The sequence below is a fragment of the Kryptolebias marmoratus genome, linkage group LG21, assembly GCF_001649575.2.
Source record: "Kryptolebias marmoratus isolate JLee-2015 linkage group LG21, ASM164957v2, whole genome shotgun sequence".
NCBI classification, from domain to species: Eukaryota; Metazoa; Chordata; class Actinopteri; order Cyprinodontiformes; family Rivulidae; genus Kryptolebias; species Kryptolebias marmoratus.
In genome coordinates, this window is record NC_051450.1 from 18,053,730 (window position 1) to 18,064,819 (window position 11,090).

General features: G+C 39.7%; 1 protein-coding gene across 1 annotated transcript; it reads left to right on the plus strand.

Moving 5' to 3' along the window:
* The first annotated feature begins 740 nt into the window (after positions 1-740).
* Positions 741-10,812, plus strand: si:dkey-118j18.2. The gene is made up of 5 exons (XM_037973198.1): positions 741-1,108; positions 1,331-1,435; positions 1,689-1,848; positions 5,053-5,185; positions 8,041-10,812. The coding sequence occupies exons 2-5, from the start codon at positions 1,416-1,418 to the stop codon at positions 8,268-8,270; spliced, it is 543 nt and encodes a 180-aa protein (XP_037829126.1). The 5' UTR covers positions 741-1,108; positions 1,331-1,415; the 3' UTR covers positions 8,271-10,812.
* The last annotated feature ends 278 nt before the right edge of the window (positions 10,813-11,090 follow it).

Genomic DNA, 11,090 nt, shown 5'->3' on the forward strand with positions numbered 1-11,090 from the left:
CGTAGACTTATTTTGAGATTGGCCTTAAATATAAAGACATATATAAGGTTTGGCAAAAGGCCCGGAGTTCATTTGAGTAAGAGACATTTGAAAAGACTTTAATTCTTGGGGACACAGTTGTCTTTGCTCTTTATTTGCCAAAGTTAGGAGAGGGAAACAAAATATTTCAGCCGCCTGAAATAATCTGTTCCCCCTACATAAAATGGAAACAAATTAATTTACCTACAAGTCTTTTACTGTGTTTAATCCTTTCATCATCAACAATAAATCCTGTGATTTTGATAACATTTGCTCATTATTTGCCAAAGTTAGGAGGGGGAAAAATATTTTGGGAACCTGTGTTTGTTGACTGACTTTTATTTGTCGGGCTTAAGAGACAAAATTTGAAAAAAGATCGATTCTCTTCGCATTTAAAATAACACAAAACAGCGTAAAAAGACCTCCACACAAGACCTCGTTTATTTATTTTATTTTGATAGCTGCCGATTAAACTGAAAGTTACAACATTGACATGATTATATGAGTAGTTTTTACCGAGAAATCGATCAGAAGCGCCGTGAAAATGGTCAGATCCGCCGGATCCACCTCTCTGGCTGCAATGCGCGCTCCCGACACAGGGGGGACAGATTTTCACGGGGGAACAGAATTTCGCACAAGACCGGAGCTCCAAAGATATCCTGAAAAAAAAAACGTGCAGGGCGTCGGCGCCTACGTGATGACGTCATGCGTCGCCTTAAAAGGGGCGGGATCAACAGCGCCCCGAATAATACAAGGATGTGGTCGGTCCATCTGCGTTAGCTTCCACTCCGTTTGACTAGTGAGCTCGTTACTTTAAAGCTAACGAGTTGCTCTTCCAGTTAATAGGTAATGACAGGTTGTAAACAGCATAAAGTAGTATTTACAAAACGGGTCGCTGTTTCGCTCCTGTAGTTAGTGAATAGAACTGTTTTTGTTTTGGCCTGCGACGCGGTCTCTTCTTTTAGCTACAACTAGCTCCAGTCTCTTCCTGACATCTGGAAATCCACTTATTTTGCCGTCTTCGAAAAGCGCGTACAGGAATGGCATGTCTCGTCAGCCAGCTCGGATGTTTGTTTTTGTCGCTTTAAAAGTAAGTTCACGCTCCTGCTGCTGTGTTTGCTTTTAGCTAATCAGTAGCACATTTTGACGAGTGTGGGCTTGGTGCTAAAGTTGCTTTCTGTTTTCAAGTTGACAAGCTTGGGCTTGTCTGTGTGTGTGGGTTTTTTTTTTTTTAGATTTAGGCTTACTGTAGATGTGATGTAATGAGATCAGCTTTATCCCTTTTGTTGGTAACTCTTTAAAAATGTTACAGTCTGCAGGGAAACCTTTTTGTCAAGGAGGGAGGCAGTGATCTTCCAGTAATGAGACTCTCCTCTCAGTTATAAATATCTCACCAAATGGAGCTCTACTGGTACATGTGAGTACAACCTCCACACTAATTATGGTTTTTGGACATTGTTTGTAGAAAAGGGATGTTCTCTTGTCTGTGCAGAAGTTGTTTATATCCTCATTTCTTTATAGTTTAAATGTGCTGGACTGATAATGACTACAAAAAGTGCAAATACAAAAAGAATTATGAGACTTTTTTTTTTTGCTTTGCTTTTTTGTTTGTGCACCAGACTGTGGGAGTTATTGTATGTTTCTCTCTCCTTTTATCACCCCTGCCACAGAGTTGTGATCATCTTCATCATCGTAAAGATCTTCTTCTACGTGTGCTGGTACCGGTCGAGACAGAGGCAGCTGGCCGCGTACCTGAGCAACACGCGCAACGCGCAGATCGTGATTGTCGGCGGACGGGCCTACCTTCATCAGATGTGTGAGAGACAAAGTGTAAGTTCACAGCCCCACGTGCTCCGTATACACCTTTTAGCACCACATCGGAGCCCCTTTTCGCCTTCAGGACTGCCTAATTCTTTGTGGCCTAGCTTCAACGAGATGTTGGAAACGTTCCTCGGAGATTCTGGTCCATGTTGACATGATGGCGTCACATAGTTGCTGCGGATTTGTCAGCTGCACATCCGTGACATGAATCTCACCGTTTCGCGTTCAAGGTTGGACGTGTTGTGCATTCAGAGATGGTGTTCTCTATGCTTTGGTTGGTGATTATTTGAGCTGCCGTTGCCTTTTTATCATCTCGATTCAGTCGGACCATTCTCCTCAACATCAACACTTTAAACCTTTTATCTACAGAACTGCTGCTTTTCACTTTTTGTGACACGCTGAGCGAGGCCGCGGTTGTTGTGTCCCATTAAGCCCACAGGTGGTTTGTCTCTTTCCATTTTTCTGTTTGTTTGAAGCCTTTTAAGGAGATGTAGAAGTTCAGGTCATAGCTTTCACATTTTTGTGACTGAGTGACATTTCAGCTGCGTTTGTGGAAACTTTATTGTGCAGTGTTGTCATTAAGTACCCTAGATGGGAGTTGACTGATTTAGAGACAAGATATCCATCTCTTTATGACTAGTACCAGTTACCTAAACTATTTTCTCGTGAGAAAAATCGAACCTTATAGGAGGAAAATGGGTAGTTTTTTATCTTATCTGTTTGAGTTTGTGATTACTTTAGATCCCGTTTTGGCTGCTCGTCAGAGCCTGTTAAAATTTAACAGCTTTATTGTTACACCAAACAAATGTTTACATCGTTAAAGATGGGTTTGACAAAATGTGGTCATAACAAAGTAAAAAATAAAGGCTTAACTGAGATGATTTCATACTGAGAAATGAGAGAATTGTTGTTGTTTTGGTGAAACATTGACAATAACGCTTTGCTCAATCTCATGCGATACAACGAGATATCACACTCAGAGTATGTTTGTTAGTCTCAGCTGCTACCACATCCAAATTTAGCTCAGTAAATGTAAAATTCACCAAATTATAGCCATCTTTGTGTTTTCTAATGGCATTTGTGTTGAATAGAGTTAACTCCAGCTGTTAATCAGCTGTGGATGCACATCTGGTTATTACTTTCTGCAAGTTTTATTCAACTTTGTCCGGTTGTTCATGAGATATTTCGATAACAGACAAAGTTGAAGTAGTTAGGGGTCAAATTTTAAAGGAAGATCTTGTGCAATCTGTTAGTGCTCAGAATATGTGTTGGGGATCAGTCTCAGCTACTACCACACCAAATTTTAGGTCAATATTTGTAAATTTGACTGAACTGTAGACATTTTTCTGTGTTTTTCTTCTTTTTTTAAGGCCAGTTGGCTGTGGCAGCCATCTTGAAGTTAATCAGTTGTAGATGCACGTCTAATGATTAATTTGAACGAGTTTAATTACAATTCGTCCAGCAATTTGACATGTTTTGCTAACAGACAAACTAGCATTAAGTAGAAAAATGTCAATTTTTTCTACAGTAGAGGATCGTGCATTTGGCTGCAGGGAAAATTAACATCACTTGTTTTTTCTCTGTAGTTTTTTAAGGACTTTTTAAAATTCTTTTTGATCATATGATCATTCGAATTATGTTTTTTGTCTTTGTTTTTTAAAAAAGGGGGCATATAAGGACTTCATTCTGATTTCAAAATGCAAGCTTCTGTTTTATTTTGAAAGGCCTTTTAAAGGCAGTTTTATTTCTGTAATGACTTGGGTGATCTGTCAAGAACAGTCCTCCTTGTTTGCTTGGGGTTTTATCTTCTCCAGCTTTGAAGTGGTTTTTGTTCCGCTTCCCAGAACCTTTCGATTTTATAGATTATCCAAAAAACTCTTCAAGCGCTTTTCATGATGCAAAACTTTCCCAAAAAAGAAAAGCCTGGGTTCTTTGGTTCTTTTGTTACGCCTCCCCAATTTATCGACTCATTTAGTAAAAGATGCCTTCTGAGAGATGATCCTTCAGCTTCGAAATCTCCTTTTTTATGCGTTTTTTTTTTTTTTTTTAATCTGGGTAGTTGCATTTTAAACGGATGGGCGTTGATAATTTTAGCCTTGTTTGGAAAATTTGTTCTTCAGGAAATGCCCCATTTGTAAAAGGAAAATAAATGATGCTGTCAAAGCGGCGCAGTGCCTCAGCTTCTAGCCTTGGATTTCCCCAGAGCATTTATAATATCCTGTGTCTTATCTGAACTGTTTGTCTGCTTTGAAAGAACAAACAGTCCAGTTGGGCAGTGCTGCTGCCTTATCAGACACACACACACACACATATATATATATATATATATATATATATATATATATATATATAAACACTTATACTTACACACGTGTTTATATACATAACAGAGGCCCAGTTTGTTGGCCCACAATCCCTCTCACCTACCTGAACCTATCTTGTTTTGTTTGTTTGTTTTTTCGATCCCCAATCAAATGTTGTTGATTAGCTTTTTTTGTTTGCTTCCACTCCCTGCTACTTTCTCTGCTACATTCTCATACCTTTCTTTTCTATTATTATTATTATTATTATTTTGGCTAAGCATAGTCTTCTCCTGCCTCTCTTGCTGTCTCGGTTGCTCTTTGTTTGAATTGACAGTGCTCATCCATAACTTCTTATTATGAAAGCAGTCTTGTTAAATGTAAAGAGAATTTAGATTTTGGGTCTTTGACCGCATTAGTTTGTGTGGACACATCTAGAAAACCTAAACTTGTAAAAACAGACATGTTAGGAAGGCATCAGAAACTCTTAAAATGTCTCCGATGATCTTTTCTTCCCCTACCCCCACACACACACACACACACACACACAGATCTCAGTCGATAAAGCCCTGCTATGACTGATCAGAACCACCATGTCTGGTTCTTATTATGTGGGTTGCATCATTCACCAACCTCCAGAAGAGTTTTCAAAATGGGAAAAATAACACTTGATTACATTTGTTTTATTTTTTTCCAACTTTCTCCTTTTTTAAGGATCTAAATTTGCATGTGGCATTCACTGTAAGAAGTCTGTTGCATTTTAACTTTCTTTTTTTTCTAGTCAAAGTTTAAATTTCATAATATGCCATAAAAAGACTGCTCACTCAAACCAGGCCCCTTGGTAGCATGTCTGTGTTTATACATATTTGACATGCTTCTGTTTAAGTTATTTTATTTTCCTTCCCCTCTGCAGCAAACGTCCGTCTGGCCCAGTTGGTATGGCGTCCAGGATGACGTGTCGATCGAGGAACCCGCCACGACTCTGCCACCAGCCGTTTCCTACACCCAGCTGGAAATGCCACCACCGTACGAGGCGGTCTCCGGAGGTAGCACACAATCAAAAAACCCAGCAACATATTTTGAATAATCTTTGTTTTGCTTCGTCACACAGCAGTAGATTGAAATGTGATTCAGGGAGCCTGAGTCATTACTGTTTTCCCTCCTCCACTTGTAACCTGCTGCTCATGCCAGCTATCCGCACACTTGTTTCTAGTTGTAAGCTTTGGACATAAAAGGCAGTTCCTTCCTGATTCCCAACTACCAGGAAATGAGTATGTCTGCACACCTGCTGTTTTTGTTTTGTCAACTTAGTTGTTGGTTATTGTTACTCCGCAGCGTTCGAGCCAGTAGCTGCTTGTACGTGTTGTCATTGTAGACATTGTAGACATTGTCATTGTCGCCGCAGATCACGGGAAAGTCCGCCTCGTTTCATGACAGAGCTCAGTGCGGTTGCTGCTCTGATGTAGTTTCAGTGTCTGTGAGGCAGAGTACAGGTTAACGGAGTTTCTGAGGAAGTAGCTTTCCCAGATATCATAACGAGGAAATGTAAAAACCTTGCGCTATATTCGGTCTAACTGTAGGGTAGCTGCTGCTGGTTGTGATTTATTACGGACATTATACACAGAGTTACGTTGTTTGTATTTTGCTTTGTAACAAAGTCAAAGTACACTGTGTCAGTACCTTAATCATAACCGAAACAATTGTTTTTCTTTGTGCTCCAGTCCCATGTCTACTCAGGATGTTTGTCAAATTTCCTGCTACCAAATTAGTTTTAGTTTCCTGGTAAAATGGATTTATCAGCTCATTGTCTTTATTCCTTACTTCCACAGAATCCATTTGTCTTAGTACCACATTTAAATATTATTGTCTCGATATTGCATTCAAAGCACTCTTAGGTGGTTTTCTTCTTATTATTATTTGGAAATAGCATTTACCTCAGATAACTAACTAAAGAGATTTCCCTCTTTCCGTCTCCTTAAAGGGCACTTGCCAGCGTCACCAGTTCGATCTTTGACTCGAGTTTCACAGCATCCAGTTTGCAAACTGTAATAGACCTGAACTGCTTGCTTAGTCATACAGCAGGATGTGGTTATAGAGGGTGGAAATGGTGACATCTCAGCCTGAAAGTCATTTCATGCTGTGACCTCTTCCATTTTACTCACATCTAAAGTTTTTTTTTTTCCTTTCCAATCAGACACCACCTTGGTTTGCTGCTATGGAAATATTTTAATTGTACAAAATTATAAAAGATGCTGTTAGTTTCTATCTTATCCATTCGTTTTGGTTCCTATTTGTATTTAAGAATCCTCACACAGAAATAAAGAGCAGGTGAACTGGAGGAAGACAAAAGTGATCCTGAGGACCGCAACAGTATTTAGGGGATTTCACTGCGGTAGAAGTTGATATTTTTATGTTGTTTTTTTTCCTCTTTATCTCCGAATCTGAGATGTGAAAGTAACAAGCTTTCAGTTTCACTGAACTGTGGGGATGTATTTACCATAAAATACACCGACTGCAGTTTTCATGGCCAAAACTGGCTTTTGACCTTTTGTATGCAGTTCTAATTTATGCAAATAATCTCTAAGAAGGAGAGATGTTGGGCAAGCTCAAAATGAAACCCTTCCAGTTCCTAACAACATTTATCAGAGTAATAAAAGCAAATATGTATGTTTATTCACTTACATGCCTAAAAGTGCACCACGTGACGTGACAAGCATTCTTTTTAAAATAAAACCTGAACTTCAAGATTTTCACGTTGAGCACATTCATTATACTTTTAGGGGGAATTTATTGTTGATAAAGCTGTTAGATTGTTATAACATTTATTTCATCAGTTAAAAATATTAGGTCGGCCAAATTTGTCAGTAATTATTAGATTTTTCTTTGAATATCTGCTGGGATCTTTATATTTCTTCATTTTCACTGGTCCAGTTGGATCAACATGGAGGGGGACACATGTACTATAATTTGACAGCAAAGCTGCGCTAACTCCTGACCGTAGCTTCCACGCTGCCATCCTTTCAAAATAAACTACAATGGCAGGCACAGACTCTTGGAGATGTTTTATTTTGTCAGGGTGGTAGGTGGTCGGTGTTGTGTTGAAAAAGCAAAGTTAGAAAACAGCTGTGTGTGTCACTACCAGATGTTGGTGTTTTTGTTGTTTGTTTTTTTTTTTACTGTTGCGTCACCCCATTTTAACTAGACTTCAGTTTTTTTTTTCTTTTAAATAACTGCCTAAACTCCCTAAACTTAGATGGCAACCAGTAAGGACAGAGATGTAACTGTAGATAGCTACATTTTTACTAGTTTGTATACAAATTACAACACATTGACTGACGGCAGGAAGCATGCCAGTTGAAACAGAGCTGTCCAGTTCCTCAAGGTCACTGTGAAATGCACAGTTTTCAGAGCACATTTTGTTTTTTCCTGCCCAGCTGTAACACTGTTTCCAGCATGGCTCCGACTAAGGATGCTGGTGTGGGACAAACGGCCACATTAACCTCAATATGTTAAATCAGAGAGGACTTGTAACTGTACACACAGTTAATGACAACGTGATAATCGTTTATTTACATTTGTCCCTCGCTTGGAAAATATAGCAGACCCATAAAGTAGACAAATTAGTCATCGATTAATTAATTAATTAATTAACTGAATTGGGCGCTTATTCAGGCAGCAGCTGGCGCCACAGGGGGAACTAACATTTATATTACAGAGAAGTAAACTGAGCAAAAACAGATTTTTGAGCACCTGATCTGGCAGTCAGGCCAGGTAATTAACAGACTGCAGAGATGTTTGTTTTTATGCACAAAGATGCAGTTACATTAGAGTTTAAATAATTAAAGGTTAAACTTGGGATTTCTGTTTGTCAGAAAGCTGATGGCCTCTCCTTTCTTTTCAGAGGACGATCTGAAGCCCCCTCCCTACAGCGAGTGTGCCCAAAGCGATGAGGTCGGCGCTCCCCGTCCCCCACGCGACACGCCTCCCGTTTTCGAGGGAGGGAACTCCAATCGCATCGCCGACGCTCCTCCCCCGTACACACTGACTCCGCCGACGCTGGTGGGTCAACAAGGCGGGCCGGTCAGCCCAGTCGGCTCCGGCGAGTCTCTGCTGGAGAGCAGAGCCCCTTAAAGCAGCCGCTGCTGATTCCAGTTTGCCTTTTTTTCCCCATGCACTGCCTTCCTACATGCAACCTCAGTGATTCTTGCCAGCCTTACTCTCATCCCACAAGAGCGAATGTTTGTTTTGAGTGGTTGTGTGCATTCTTGGGTTTTCAGAACCAGCTTGCTTCTCTGCTCCTATTAAAACGTGGTCATCTCATGAGTTTGGCAATAACAGATGACATCAGCAAGCCCTTGTGCCTCAGTCAGGACCACAGAACCTGCCTTCCAGAAAGGAGAAACACAAAAAGAGGATTTTTTTTTTAAATTATTATTATTATTGTGTTCAATTTTATAAAGGTGTCTCCTCCATGGCTGCCTCTACCACAGAACTGCTTCTTAAAATGCGATTGGAGGAAATGAGTCGATGTTGGGCCGTTTCTGTTCTGATTTTTGATTTTGAACGGGTTCCTCTAAACGCAGCATCAATTCTTGTGTAGACAATCTAATCCATTGTGAGCCGCCATGATTTGCACAGAATATGCAAAACGCCTTCAAATGATCCACTCAGTGCAACACTACTGTGCTGCAGGACTGTCTGAATGCACTAATTCTTTGACATCTTTGCCCCATTTTTAGGATTTATGTTGTGGGGATTGTTAAGAGACAGTAATCCAGTGACTGTTAGATCTGGGAATGGGTTTGGGTCGGGACGAGCAGAGGAGGAAGAACAAGTTGACGAAATTTAAAAAAAAAAGGCCTTTTGTGGTTAAACATTTTTTCATCACTATAACTGATTCACTCTTTCTTTTCCTGCTCAACTTTTCCTGCTTTATTCCAGATCTAGTGAGGCAAAAAAAAAGCTCAAAAGAATAGTTAAGATATTTTTAAAGAGGACTATGTGGAAAGGTTGTAAACGGTTAATATCTTACCTGTTTTAGGTGGCTCTTTTTAGCCACATCAGTGTCAAAATGTTTAATTCTGACTGAATTGACGAGCTAACAGCTAAACTGTAAAGGACCAAGGTCAAATGGGAAGATTTTATAGCCGTTCGTATAAATGTTTTATCATCTAGCTCTTTGTGCTTGCAGTTAATCATATAATTCTATTTAAATTAATGTGTAATGTTAAATTGACTCCAATTATTGAGCCTGGAGAGGTTTTTAGTTTGCAGAAGTCCACTTTGCTCAGACGAGCTGTTGGCTCGTCGTTTCAGGCAAAATAAAATAATTTTCATCCAAACTGAGGTCCTTCAAAGAGCTATCTACAACAGATGAGATATTAATTGTTGATTAAACCTTTCTGCAAAACCCCACTTAAAAGATCAAAACCATTGCTTTAAGAAACGAGCTGAAAAAATGGTAACGTTGGGGGGGGGGAGTATTTATTAAAAGCTAACCAACATAAAACTCAAGTAAATTTGTACAATTAGGACTAAGTCCCCACTCCGCACACACACACACACATTAATTTTTGTTTTTCTACCACATGCTGGCAGACAGTTATTGGATGTTCTTCTATGATACTGCTTGAGGAAAGGATTTAACTCTGCTTTTTTGTGAGATTGCATGTCAAAAAACATGCCAACAACATTATAAGATGCTCCAAAATGAATTTCTCTGACTCGTTTTAAGTGGCTCTGATCAGCAGACGTGTCGATCCAAAGCCCCCTTTATCCTCGCGCTTCGTCTCGAGCCGGTGACGCCGTCTCGAGCCGGTGACGCCGTCCCGTGAAGCACTTTGGAACGATTTCTGTGACAAACGATCTGGAAATACGGGCCTTTTTACCGTCGGGGTTCCTTTCTCTGCAGATTTAAACCCTCATTTCCAAACACTCTTAGGATCACAGATTGTTGGACTTTTTATGTTGTGGGTCACTTGAGTCGAGCCATTTCTGAAACACATCGTCCCTGACATAACTGTTTAGCAAATGTTTTATGTCAGTTTTGTTTCTTTTTGTTTTTTAACAGTGAAAGTCTGATGAGGGGGCCACAGCATCGACATATTCGGTGAAGTTGTGAAAGAATTGTTATTACCTAAATGCCTAAAAGACTGATTTTATGAAAAACAGATTGTTGCCATGGCAATCATCTCGCTACACTGCTTGGCCTTTTTGTTGCTTACATCTGGTTCAATGTATATAAAACAAAAAGAGAGACAGAGATGAAATGAATGCTGTTTGTGTGTTTTTATGTGATATATTTTTACTTGTAAGTTTTTCCATGTGATGATAAATACTTGGTCACTGATGCCTTTTACCAGATTCTTCTGTTGTTTTTGTAACAATCTGATAGATGCAACATATAAGCTGCGAGGTAAAAGTCTGAACTTGCTTTAACATCTATAACCTGGCAGCAGCAGAATAATCGAACTTCAGCGGCCCAGGCTTCCTCTGTGATGTACATCCTGTTTGTTCACTTCAGCTTCATTCCTCTGAGGATTGACAAATCAAACTTTTCCACTTGGAAGCTGTATGAATTAAGGGGTGTGTGTGTTTTTATTTTTGTTGTTGTTTGTTTGTTTTTGTTCTTCTGAGTCGGGAAATAAATACTGTTTTGAAAAGTTGTGATATATAATGTTGCAAGTTTCGTTTCTTTCTAGGAGCATAATATGAAATTGATGGAAAACAGTGGTGGCCAATCCTGGTCCTGGAGGACCACTATCCTGCATGTTTTAGGTGTTTCTCTGCTTTGACACACCTGATTTAATTCACTGAGTGATTAACAGACTTCTGCAGAACCTGAAGAGCAGGGAAACATCTAAACCATGCAGGATAGTGGTCCTCGAAGACCAGGATTATATTTTTCCATAACAGACACCACTGCCTTAGTTCATCCACCTGGTCAGCGTT

What these genes read in the sequence shown, in the direction of transcription:
- si:dkey-118j18.2 (XM_037973198.1), top strand. Translation starts at nt 1,416, where the DNA reads ATGGAGCTCTACTGGTACAT. An exon ending in ATGGAGCTCTACTGGTACAT is followed by an intron (nt 1,436 to 1,688) that starts GTGAGTACAACC and finishes CCCCTGCCACAG; the next exon opens with AGTTGTGATCATCTTCATCA. An exon ending in GTACGAGGCGGTCTCCGGAG is followed by an intron (nt 5,186 to 8,040) that starts GTAGCACACAAT and finishes CTTTCTTTTCAG; the next exon opens with AGGACGATCTGAAGCCCCCT.